At 37.1% G+C, this 14,004-nt stretch overlaps 1 protein-coding gene across 9 annotated transcripts in view; it reads right to left on the reverse strand.

Moving 5' to 3' along the window:
- The window catches only part of INVS (inversin), an 84,324-nt gene that overhangs the window by 22,592 nt on the left and 47,728 nt on the right, over positions 1-14,004 (reverse strand). For all 9 annotated transcript variants that reach the window (XR_007776930.1, XR_007776929.1, XM_050971178.1 and 6 more), the window contains 4 exons: positions 13,477-13,657; positions 9,849-9,958; positions 5,156-5,327; positions 991-1,146 (listed from right to left, as the gene is read on the reverse strand). Coding sequence is in view for 7 of the 9 variants with exons in the window: in XM_050971178.1 (XP_050827135.1) it covers positions 991-1,146; positions 5,156-5,327; positions 9,849-9,958; positions 13,477-13,657 (619 nt within the window). In the remaining 2 variants the exon portion in view is untranslated. The remainder of the gene's footprint in view (positions 1-990; positions 1,147-5,155; positions 5,328-9,848; positions 9,959-13,476; positions 13,658-14,004) is intronic.

The raw sequence follows: 14,004 nt of genomic DNA on the forward strand, positions 1-14,004 counted from the left end.
ACTCTTTTATGCAGAAAAGTAATGTCTCTAAATGTTCTTGCAAGATGTAAAAATTCTGTACAACAGTAAAACTCCACAAATACAAGACCTTGAACCAACCAGCAACAATGACTCTCTATATCATAAAATACTTAATTAAACTCAACTCAGATTCTGATAGCCAAGCTTCTTCCATCTACAAAAGCTAAATGGCATAGGGAGTGGGGGGAAGAGCTTAACAGGAGATTAAAATACACCCAGCAGATCATGGAAGGAAGAACACTTTTCAGTAAGAAAGGCTGGTTGATGGAAAACTTGCAAACTTTAGCTTGGATACTTCATCTATCCATAGGTGGGATAATGTCTGAAGCAGGAAGGAGATGTTTTTAGGAAGCTAAAATGACAGAATTTTGCACCTAAGATGACACTGTTCTTTCACTGTACTTCTTACTCTTCAGCAGATATTTTACAATTATCTAAAACTGTGTACTTTGCTAAATCCTATTTCTGTCTACAAACAAAACACTGTTTTTAACAACCAACCAGAAGAAAATATTAATGATGCAGGACTTTTGTTATCTATCTACATCAAAAAAATAAAAACTCACTTTAAAAGTCTTCAAAGAACCCTAAAATGTTTTTTCACAAAAGTGAAGAAAGCTTAATTTGGTCTTATTTACTGGGGAAAAAACCAACCAGACAAAAACAAAAGAAAGAAAGGACTTGCTGGGGGAAGAGTTGGTTTGAGAGACTAGAATGTACTTGCAAAGGCTTGAGCAGAAATTAGCTTTGAAAAGAACAATCCCAATTTTGAAAGTTTTGCATTTAACACTTCTATCCATTTTTACACAACACTGATAATCTTTTAGATTCACAAGGGGACCTTACAAACAAAACCTGCTTTTGGGAAGCAATTTCCTACCCCACCTCTTGCTCAGCTGTTTATTTCCCATCCCCACTGGAAGCTGCAGCAGAACTCTTCCCCAGGTTTGGAAAGCCCTGCGAGCTGACCTTTGATGAGTGTTTGGATCACCTCCTTGTGACCCATCTCACAGGCTCGGAAGAGCGGCGTGTGTTTCATCACATCCAGGGCATCCACCTGTGCTTTGTGCTCCAGCAGCAGTTTCACTGTGCTGACGTGGCCAGAAAGGGCAGCAGCGTGTAATGCTGGAAGAATAAAGTAGTAGGGAAAAAGAAACCACAATACCATGAGCTTTAGAGGTCCACAATAAGAACAGTCAAGATAACAATAAATTACAACTGTTTTGGTAGAAAAAGTACTTTTCAACCTCAAGAAACTGAAGAAGTGGTGATGTAACAACACTTTCTTGCCAGACAAGCAATAAGCAGAAAAGCTATTAGCCCTGAAACATGTTTCTAACTTGCACAAATAGAAATTTTACATTTAACACCACCAAGATCGGCTTATAGTGAGGATTTGTGGAAGAATAGCAGCTTCTGATTAAGGGAACATAATGTGATTTACTTCTGCCTCTGCTTTGTGGCATTTCTGAGATTGCCCATCATCAGTGAAAGAAAGTTTTCATTATTTCTTCAACACTTTCCTGAAAATGACTTCTTTCTTTCAAGTAAGCACAGTTGTCTCAATTAAAACTAATTTCAGAAAACCACCCAGCTGTTCCTACTCCTCCTTGCCTCCCTCATTTGCTTCAGAATTACTTGGAGAAAATTTTAAATGAAATTATGTAGCAACACCATCATATCTTGCACAGTATCTGTCTCCCTGTTTTCTTCAAGAAAAAGAAAAATTCAGAAAAACCAGATGCTGCTACTTCAGATACTTCAGAACTCAGGTAAAGACGTGGTGCCCTGTAACTGGAGTTGCTATTGCATAACACAGCATCCTGCAGGCACTGTCAGCCAGAGCTGTGGATGACCAGTTCATGGCTCTTTTGGAAGGAAAGAAGAACTGCACACAGCAATGAGACTTCAAACCAATAGAGAGCACATGTATTGGTGGCTTCAGTTACAGTTTGATTTCAAAATGCTTTGGATTATTTCCAACAGTTAGCAGTCAAATCAGACAATCTACATTCTCATGCTGCCTTAAATGTAGAATATATTACAGACAATTAAATCAAAATAATGTGGAATAAAACCACAAAACAGTGTGGTTTATAAGTGTGCATTTAATAAAGTGAATTCATATTTCTCCATGAAATTTCAGAAATATTCATGCTTAGTGAGAACTAAATCTGCTCATGCAAGCAAAATGTGGGGCTGTAAACACTACCCACATGTCCACGTTTGTTCAATGCTAAGACAGGGTCAGGATCCAGCAGAGGCATTATACAGAAATGCACACCACAAAGACCAGCATTAGTAGGAGCAGCTTCTTGAACCATAGGCAGAATACAAAAGCAGCATTTCTGCATTTGCCAGCTACTGCTTACAACCAGTATCAGCTTATGAGACAGAAACCCAGCACAACCTGTTGCACAGGCCCTACTAAAATGCTCAGGTTGTTCATGCAGTCATTGACCCGAATCCAGCTGGCGAACAGTCACAAAATAAGTGACAGTAACATTGTGACATGGACTAAGCGCTGGGGTCAGAGCCAGTGACACCGTGAGGAGTGAAAATTGAAATCGTGCCTTTGAGAGGACGCTGATTTAAGCTGAAGTGCAGCAGCCTGAGAGCTCCTTGCGCGGGTGAACAGCGAGTGCCTGTGCAGCAGCCACTGCGAGTGGGTGGCTATCAGTAGGAATGGGACAAGAATGAGATCCCTGCCGCGTCGTACATTTGGACGGGCCTGCTTTCCATGGTCTGACCTCACAATAAACTCTAGGTTCTGGTTTTTGTCCTGAATCCCTTATGAAACCAAAGGCAGTAAACCACTCCATCAGATGACACATGGGGTGTGTGTAACAATACAATAGAAAAAGAGCTGCTGTGTCAGCTTGGCCAGTTCTTCCCCCCTATCACTCATTCTGACGCAGGCATCTTGTTTCGCACTTTGTGCTCAATATTTTCTTGTAAGCCAAATTTTCTGTGATGGAGTCACGGTGACTGAAGAGATTCTTCAGCCAGCTGGTCACAATGGGCCCTTTGTTCAGCCGACAGACAGAGCCCTCTCCATTGTGCGCAGTGACGGCAGAGCTATAAAGCTGCCCCTGTAATGCTCCTGCAGCGCCGATCTCTGAGAGGAGGGAAATTCCTTTCCCTTGGTGTCATTCTCCTACACAATGCCCAGAGTCTCGATGTTCTAGCAGAGCTCAATGGAGAGCTTGCTCTTTTTGAGTAAATGCAAAAGGCTGCGTTAACGCAACATTACAACCGAGCTGAACTGAGTCTGCACACAAAAGTCAGAAAAACACAGCCTTGAACTCTGCTCAGCAACTGTATCCCAGGCACGGAGGCATGTGCGCTATTTTCTATTAGTGCAGCATAGTTTCCTGTCCGAACTCAACACTGAAAACTTGGGAATGATTAAAGCCCTTTGGGAAGGAAAAAAAAAAAAAGAAAAAAATCAGAGAGTGATTTACTGGTGGGCTTCCTTTAATGTTTAGAGCTGGCTACAATAAAGCCCATGCGATGCACTCGCTGGCACAATGGTGCAGCTCGGGCTGCTCGGCAGCACAGCTCCCCACTTCCAGACTGTTCCTGTGCTCTACACAGCGGCACTCTCAAGCAAATGGAAAATCCATTCATTTCCTTGCATTAAAAGCCCTACAAGGAAACCCAGATTAAAAGGTGATTACATATCACCACTAGGAAAGGTTTAAGACTGAAAGATAATAAACCCAACCACCTGAATTATTCAAGCATGAAATCCACACCTGAGTAATTTCAGAAACACAGTATGTGATTACCGATTACTGCCTGCAAAGAAAAAAACTCTTTGTAAGGAGGTTTGCACAGTAACAACATTGCTGCACCTCAAGGTCTGAAACAATTACCAAGAGCTATTGGAAAAGGAACTGTCATGAAGTAGCAAGTGTAGGTGAGACTGATAAAAGATGAAATAAGACTAAATTGTAGAATATTTAGTTTGTACTGCCATCAAACATGAAGACTGAGATTTCTTGCACTATATTTCCTACACTCAAAAATTTCAAACTATCATAACTTGGAAAGACTGATGTATTTAGTGTGTGCTACATTGTAAGAAAAACAAGAATTTAGATATTTAAACTGAATTTTATGCTAACTGCAAATTGCTTTTTGTTAAGACCCAGCATATCATCTAAGGAAACTTTAAAAATTCAATACTGATGCATACTAAGTTTCAAATCCTGAACCACACAACCCTGACAAATATTTTGCACTTCTAACTCTGTGACTGTATCTGGCATTGGGTAGTTCCTGATCTCTCTACACACAGTTTACCCTGAAGCCCTGGTATCACCCCCCCCCCCCACACCAAATTTATCCCAAATATACACACATTCTCCTGATTTTTCATTCAGATGCCATCAGCATACTATACAACTCTACTTTTCCTAAATTTCTAATGCTCCTGAACACATAAACACTTCAACGCCTGTGTCTCTCACCTGTCAAAACTGTTATTCTGCTTTTGTTGAAAGCACTGCATAGGTACAATAGTTCTACCAATTTTTTTTCCTTAAAGGAGATAAATTCATAGTTACTACAGGAAATTCTGTATTTCATTACCTGCACACTTGAATTCTGAAGCACTGTGTTGCCTACTTCTGTTTCAGGCAGATAACAAGACGAATCTTTATTTAACGATCTTTAAAAATAACTATGGAATGATTTTCATGATAATTTAGCTACTTCAGTGGTTAGTTTGTTCCATATTGTTTCAAAGTATTTGTGTACTGTCAAATACATTTTTGAACAGGCATTTTCAAGAAGAGCTTTTTATGTAACTATGTTTCATGTTATTCTTCAAATTACAGAACAGCTCTTCCTTTCACAGGATTACAGAACTAAATAAATAGCATTGCAGTACATTTCTTCTTTCTACATTTCAAATGAACTGTTCCAATCTGTGCAGAAAAGGTTTGTTTCTTTCCCACAATAAGGCAAAGAATTGACTGACACATATAATTACGATAATGCAGAAATGTTTTCAGGATTGGAGTACACATTCAGAAAAACATTAATGTAGATTCTATCAATATTTCCACTTGGTGGAAATCACACAGATTGGAAACATGGAGTGGCTCCTTACTGTAAAGCATCTTACCTGTGCCGGCGTATTTGTCTGTCATATTGATATCAATATCCAATTTTAAAGTCAGCATAGTCCTAATGACATCATCACTGCCTTTGCCAGCTGCCCACATGAAGGACGTTCTTCCCTCAAGATCTGAGTCATCTTTTACAGAAGGATGTTTCAAAAATACTTCAACTGTTTCCTGAAAAGACATACTGTTGGAATTAACATTAAAAGGAATCTGCAACAACAAGAAACCATTGTCTCATGTAGCTGTTTATGAAGCAAATCAAAGCTTCATTTTTCCTTTTATGTTTATAAGGAGTAACTGCTTAACAGCAGTTACTATATCTTCTGCTATGCCTTTCCCTCGCCAATGATCATAGTGCACCCTTAACCATGAGTTTAACACTGTCATTTAACACTTTTTTTCTTTCCAGTGTCAAATACGATGTGTTCGTCAGAAGGAAGAAGACGACACCGGAGTCTCTGTGAAGAAAGCGATGGGAAAAATATCATGGATTTATCCAAACATGACTGTGATACTGTGATGAAAAAAATTACAGAATCCTTTAGGCTGGAAAAGACCTCTGAGATCATCTAGTCCAACTATGACCCAAAACCACCGTGTCAACTACACCACGGCACTGAGCGCTACATCCAATCCTTCCTTAAATACCTACAGGGACAGTGACTCCACCACCTCCCAGGGCAGCCCATTCCAACATTCCATCAGCCTGTCTGTGATGGGGCTCCTTCTGACATCCAACCTAAACCTGAAAATTATGTTATTTCAAAATATTTTCCCAATATATTTTTTTCTCTCCAATTATAAATACAACTGCACATGCAAATATTTTACTTTGCCTTTCTCTAATATTTTAACTGTTAAAAAAAAAGGGGGGGGTCAACATAGACATATTTCCCCATGTTTAATAACATCATCAGGTTACTAATTACTGAAATGCTATATTTCAAAAAATATTAAGGAAATCTTTACACCTGAGTCCAGTCTTTCCACTGTAACTGTTAAACTAAAATCTCAAATCAAGGACAAGAATAATTATTTATTTAAATGCTGTTTTATGTTAAGCTGTCAGCAAACTTGTTTAACCTGCTGCTGGATTCTTAATGAGTCACCCAGGAAAGGAAGGGAGAGAAAATCACAACTATTAGAAAATTACTAAAAAGGGAGATTTTCCCTTTTCTATCTAATGCCTAAAAAGGCCATGTATGTAACAACTGGGAAATATCTGATATGAGTCACTGGTAGCCTAGCCAATAAAAACCTGAGAAAAACCCAGGTTTCATTATTTTACTTTATATTTTACTATTAATACTATCTTTGCCTTTCCTCTCTGTGACCCCACAATAGCTCTATCCCTGCTCTTGGCAGGACAAGAATTTCCTGGCTATAATGAACTAAATTCTTTTAATCATGAAGGTGTTTGAATGCCTAAGTACCATTGATCAATTTGGATTTGTTTTTTCACTACTACTTACAATTTCATCCCTCTAAAGAAATAGGAAATATTTCATTTATCTTATGCTACTGATCTAGGATCCTTACAGCTTTGTGAATTTAGGTCTGTACTACCAGTTTATTGTGAAAAGGTCCAGCCAGAAGCAGGGAGAGATGGAAGCATAAAGCTTTTCACACAAACCCAGCATGAGTTTATATCTCTGTGTTCTCACACTGACCACCACTACACCTCAGACACAAACAGCCTCTCATTAGGCCAGAAACTCAGCACCCTCCCAGGGCTCAGCCCTGCTGGAAATCCTGCAGAGTGAAAAGCACTGCAAAGGCTGCACTTCTTCAATACTGAGGCAAACAGTCTAAAAAATACAAATATTTTATTTTTCTGCTAAGTTTTGGCAAAGCAGCGCTTCTTTCAATGACTCTTTCTTTCCTACAGCTTTTAATTGGAAAAAGTAGAAGAAAATCCCACAGTACTATAGGCATTATTTTCCAAAATGAAGTTACCACAACCTGAAAACAAAACAAAATTAAATTACACCAGGATAACTAACAAATCAGGAAATAAAGGTATCAATCAATTTAATTCTACATGTATTTTGTTATGAAAGATCACAGGTATTCTAACACTACTATAAAAAGTGAAGGAAACAACATAAAAACCAACAAATCTGAAAAATAACAGTAAAGGAGAGAGCTAAACATTAAACATTTAATTATGTGCTATCAGGAAACTGGAAAATACCACATACTATTTTTGAATATTTAAAAATAAGACAGGGGTACCCACATTTCATTTACTAGATCAATCTATAAAAATACATGAATGAAAAGGGCATTGTTTTGAACACCTCTGGGAAAATTCAGGAAAAAAAATATAGTCCTTCATACTAAAATCAACGAAGGTAGCATCTTAGCTCAGTTGGTTAGAGCATGGTGTTAATAATATCTAGGTTCAATCCCTGTTTGGGCCATTCACTTAAGAGCTGGACTTGATGATCCTTGTGGGTCCCTTCCCACTCAAAATATTCTGTGATTTGGAAATAAAGATTTTCTGATTTTCCTTCACACATGAACTTCAAAAATCTAAATAGAAGTGCTTCTTGGGACCTCCTTGGGATACCCAAGACATCTAAATTTGGGTTGTTATACTGGGTAATGTCTTTGCTTCTAGAACTTTTCCTATCTATAGTAAGTAGGGATAAGTTAGTCTTAAGGAACAAATTCTTCAAATAAATTAAGTGCTGGCTAAATCTCTTCAGTCTTTAAAAAACGTCACATTACAGTAAGTAACCCATAGAGAAACAAAGCAAAGAACAAGATACCAAAGCAAACAAAACTCAAAAGATATGTGAACATTTACTGTAAACACAAAAAGAACAAACTTTCTTCTCGTTAGGGACTAAGAAACATCACTTTTTAACTGAGAAAAACCACACCTAACCAAAGTTGGGCAGACTGAATGGAACTGAATAGAACAGTGTGGCTCTCAAACCATGAGATGCTACTGCCAGAAGAAACATGAATGTATCTCCACTCAGTTGTTTGACCATGTATATGGAGTGCAGTGGTGGGAATTACTCAGTGATATGCACGTAAAGGAGACAAAAAGGCAAATAATGGTGCTCAGAAAAAAATGGACCGGTGAACACAGACTCCAGACATAATTTAGGCATGGGCTGTTGAGTACATCACCAGCTAAAAGAGGCCTGCAGATCTGAATGAAAGTCTCCTGTGTGATTTTTCATGTAAGATGGGAAATAATACATTCATTGTAAGTACACAAGATTACAAAAGAATGTCTGATTCCACCGTGTACTTCACTTCCCCTTAAAACACAGATGATATCACAGTTTGGCTGGCTGATGGGATCAAGAGGCAGCAACATAATGAAGATGTTTCATTTAACTGAATCAAGCCCAGGGAAAGAAAACCAGTATGAAAAATCTTTTTAGGAATATATCGATTCAGCAAAGAAGAAAACCCAAGATAAATATGAGTCTAACTCAAACATGAAAGAAAGGCTTTTACAACACAAATATTTTAAATATGTGAGTTAGGCCCCAATTGTACACAGCCCTAAATCAACAAAAACCAGCATCAACAAAAAATTCTCTAAAGTGAAGATTACACAGAGAAATATGTTTCAATAAAAGTCTGAATTTAAAAAACATCTGGATGGTTTTATTAAGACCATCTCCAAAAAACCCCCACCAACGCCCCAAAACTCACTCGGGAGCTAAAATATTGATTGGTCTGTTCCCTCTTTCAATACCACTTCTAGATTTGTTAACTTGAATTGTTCTCAGGGGCATTTAAATTTTCCTTTTTTTTCCTTGTTAACATGTAGGTATACAAGAAAGACCCAAATTATTATCCCTGCTAAGAAAATGTTGCAATGTGGACTACATAATTATTACCTTAATTAGGCACTAAATAACTCTTTCTATAAAGGGAGGGTATGAAAACTGTGAGAGGTAATGAAGCTTAAGCAAAGCTTTCTTAATTTCCACTGCTTGAGAACTACTTCTGCAACATCTGTGACCAGCAATCATTGAAGTGCTGAGTTTTTTACTTGGCTCCACTGTATCTGATCTTGCTCTAGAAAAAAAAAATTACCTATTATACCAAAGTATAAGAATTAAGCTGTCTGAGAAACCAATGTTCTTTGTTGTCTGAGTTTAAAAAATATTTCTAAAAATTAAAAAAATATAGTGTTCCTGAAGACTTATGACAAAAGGCACTCAACTCTTTTGCTGTGCTTCATGAGACAACAGTTCATTCATAATGCCAAATACCCATAAATTAATTACCTTCTTGAATGCAAAGACTGGTTTGACTGGTCCTGCAGCAGCTGTGCAAATATTCCTACAGGTCATCTTACTCTAGATACCTTATAACTGCTTAGACTTCATTATAATGAGCCCTAAAACCTGAAATCATTGTGAAATAGTAGGTGCCATTCTGCTTTCTGTTGAAGTAACTGAATGACTATTGTGTTTTGTGATGCAAAGATACAGCTCAAATGGCCTTTTTTTGTACAGAAAGTTAGTTTTTGTGCATCTATCTTTTAATAGTTTGAAATTAATCACATTTGTATCAGATTACATATGAGAACTCTGAATTAACTCATGCCAACAACACTGTGTTTACATGATTTCAAGAACAACTCAAACACTCGGCTAAACTATAAAGATTTCAGCAAAATATGTTTACTTTACATTTAGGGTATGTTCTACTTACAGCAAAGTTGCTCTGCGCTGCATAATGTAGGGGTGTTGCACCTTGACTATCAGATGGGATAGTTCCAAACTTATTTCTTTCTAGTAAGAGATGGACAATCTGTGCATGACCTGAGAAAAAGAATGTAATAAAACCAAATTTGTATCAAATCTTAAAGTCACTAAAAAGCTTAGTTAATAAAAAGGTAAAAAAAACCACCGCTGACAAATGAAAAACCTAAACTCAAACAAAACAGAAGAAAATGAACAGACTTTCATAAATAGTCACACATTTGTGTTGTAGCTATTATAGTTTAAATGTAAGAGAGAAACATAAGACTTGATATTTGAACTATTAAGTCTGGCATGTACTTTATTCCCAATAGTGGTCCAGTTCCCTACTCTGTATTGTCATATTTGGGGGACATCTATAAATCAGAATGACTTATAAATACAAAATTTCTTTTAACAGAAATCACTAGAGCTTTTCCCTAAATAAAGAAACCAGCACTAACTGGTCTGATAGCTGTGATACTAACTTCCTAATGAAGTGGTTGAATATTTCCAAAAAAGCTTATAATAACTCAATTGAGATGCTGCATTTGAGTGACAGGTCAGTCAGAAACAGTAAAGTGAGCATAGGCTGACAATGATGAGCATTTGTCCATCTGCATTAAAAGACAAGCTAAATCAATGTTGACAATTTCATCACACATCATATTGTTTTACAGAAATCAAGTGTAAATTCTTCACTTAAATTTTATTTAACCAAAATGTCATCCAAGAATGTATAGCAGAATCAGAGGCTAGTCTACTACCAGCTACTATAAACAAGCTCACACACACAACTCCTTCATAAAAACAGATCAAAATATTTTGAGATTAAAATCACAGGACTTTTGGAGGATGGTTAAACTTTATATTCACTTCATAGACAGGAAAACAAAGACAATTACAGTATATTGCCACTAAAACCAACCAGTCCATTCTTGTTCCATGACTTGTTCCTGTCGGCATATGCAGCTCACAGAGTATCTTAATGATTTGGTATTTCAAGCAATACTATAAAACCACTCTGATTTTACAGGTGAAATCCTGAAGTACCTCATATGTCAGAAAAGCAATCAATTTTGCAGCTCGTTACTTTTGCACAGTTGTCTTGAATCACTTTATTCTAAATGAAAAGGTAGGTAAACCTTGCTGCTAGCAGTAGATTATTTTTAATGAAAACACCAACAGTTACAGAATGAAGCTGTGATAGAGCTGTGCTCTTTAAAACCTAAGACATGGAGGACTAGGCAAGCCCTCTTTTGTGAAATGGCACTTTGAGACCTTATATGTACAGAAGTATCAGAAATGAGAGAAAATGGTAACTTGGGTCAAAAAGGATGAAGAGTTATGCAAGCATTTTTTCTTTCTAGGGGCCTTAGGGTGTACAGGAAGGTTCCTCTTTCTTGTTAGCCATTAAGAGAATGCTGGATACAGAACATCACATTATTCTGTCCCTTCCTACAAAAAAAAAAAAAAAAAGTTGCTATGCTATTCCCACCTTAGGAGTATAAGATGTAAATTGAGGTTCACTGGAAGAAGTTGCTTTGGAGTGAAATCCTATAAGAAAAACTTTAGGGGCACCCAACATGAAAAAACTTTCAGGACAGACAACTAGAAAAAGGGACTCTAACTCCATAATGAGAACAGGGTCTAGCTAAATTATCTGTGAAAATAGGGCTTCAGGGAGTTAATAAAAAATTGCATTGGGTGCAAAGGTGGATCTCACTTGGTCATTAATGTAAGGATTAAAACTAATTTCTTGGGGTCAAGAACTGTCATTACTGTTGTACTTTCATTTAGCAGAGATGTAACTGGTAAGACTTTTATCTACACAAAAAGAAAAGGTAAGAGGAGCAGCAATGCCCCTAAGATGCAGTCACATGCAATCCATCACATCTAAGAAAAGCTGCAGCAGCATCCTGGCATTGCTTTAAATTTCCTATTGTTAACGTATATAGTAACATCTCACTCTCTTTAAGACCTACATAGAACATTACCTTCAACTTAAAACTATAACCCTGAAAATTAATCATGATTTACTAACCAGAAACTACCAAAGAGCATATGCCACCTAGAAAGCTCATCAGGTTCACAAAATAGTCTGGAGGTCTTGGCATATCTTCCATCTTTATTCTACATTGATTAGACAGTCCATTTTTCCAACAGACAAAACTTCTCTCAAATACAATCAACTTCAAAATGAAATAAATTTTGCTTCTTGGACAGAAACAAGTGATAATGACTATTTCTTTGTAAAGCTGATCCTATGACATTTAAAATGCTTCACAATTTCTCTGTTAAAATTCAATATCCTTACATATATACAAATTTGAGAACACCCTTCCCTCTTTTTTGTTGTAATAAACATAATCAAATTACATGTATACTGCCACTGGAGTTGCAGTAACTCGCTCCAGTGAACATCTGATTCTGATTCTTATATTGGCATTCTTTCTCTGCAGTGTCCCAAAGGATCACTGGGATGAAGCCAGTTAAAAGGGGAGAGAGACTGTTAGAAGATTCTTTTATCCAGTGGTTATTTTCTCCTCCTGAATGGAAATAGGAGGTAAATTTTCTAAATCATATTATTTTTCTGTCTGTCATTTTACGGGTTGTGTTTCCCCGCATTTAGACTATTTACATTTAATCACGTTTTAACTTGTTTTGCAAGGATCCAGTTTTTGTAAATACAAATCAAAATTCAAATATGCAAGGTTACAATTTACAGAGTGTCTGAGTCTCGGGGTAACAATCTAAACAGAGAGGAACTCTATACAAATAAAACTCCTTGTCAGATCTGATTAGATTATCACAGCATGTCTGATGAAGAGCTTATACTAGAAGTGTCAACTCTGCCATTTTTTGTTGTTTACTTGTTCTGGCATTATCAGAGTATCTGCATTTTCTTTGTGGGAATCTTCTTAAGCCCCTTATTTAGTTTGTGAAGGGTAGTTTAATAAAAACTTGATAATATAATCATAAATCCACTTAACCAGGCAGACATGAACTGCAATACATCACAGTAGGCTGAAAGTGAGCATGTGACTCATGATGCCGCCATCAACCACTCTGCACTGTGGAGCAGAGCTCAGCTCACCCAGGCACCCTGCAAACACCATGTGACCATTTTACATATGGACCAAACAAGGGTATTAGCTTAAATCTCTATATTGAATATTAGTCAAGTTATCTTTTCAGATAAAGAATAAACTCTGACCATTTCTTCATGGACTCCCATAGACTGTGTTGCTTTCATGCCGGGTTGTGCATACCCCACTTCAGACACCACTGTTCTAGAGCATCTGGCTTTTCTAACCTATGATCAAAGCTGCATATGCAAGAACAATCTCAACAGACTCTAATTGAAATCATCAGCATATATAACCCATTGAAGTGATGCATTGCACAATGCTTTGGAGAATCTGAAGCTAAAATAAGCAGTCTACACACAAACTTCAAATCCTCGTTGAGCAGAAACTCTTATTGCTCTAAGAGATTAGTTATCATACTGCCAGGCTGGAATTCAATAAAAATCAGAGACAAAGATTAAACAGTACAATTAATTAATGACTAAGTGACTTCAGCACTGTCCAGTTTACCAAGTAAGGCTGCCCAGTGGAGGGGAGTTCGAAACAAATTGTCATAAGATGTCACATTGCAGCCTTCATAGGAGGTCAGGACATCCACAACTGCTACATTCCCATCTGCAACAGCAAAATGAAGAGGAGTTCGTCCTTCATAGTCTTGCCAGTTCAGCAGAGATTCTGTAGGTGCAGCTTCCTTCAAAAATAAAAGAAACAACAAAATTTTAAGAATATTTAAATTTAAAAGAAAACCTATACAATCTTTACAGGTGCTTTTTCAGAGAGATACAGTGTCCTTGTTCAGTAGAATGTAGCTCTACAACCAAATGCTTTTGCTACAGTACAGCATTTCTTTCAATATATATATTGAAAGAAATACTTTCAAGTATTTCTTATGGAATGCTTTTTTATACTTAATTACCGTACGAGACCAGATTTCTGGTACATACCTCACAGTTTTACCAATCTGCTGTGCATGTGGTTCCTTAAACAGACCTTTAAAAGATTAACTCTGGCTCTTATGAAAATAACTAGAAATTCTTA

This window comes from Serinus canaria, chromosome 2 (genome assembly GCF_022539315.1).
Source record: "Serinus canaria isolate serCan28SL12 chromosome 2, serCan2020, whole genome shotgun sequence".
NCBI classification, from domain to species: domain Eukaryota; kingdom Metazoa; phylum Chordata; class Aves; order Passeriformes; family Fringillidae; genus Serinus; species Serinus canaria.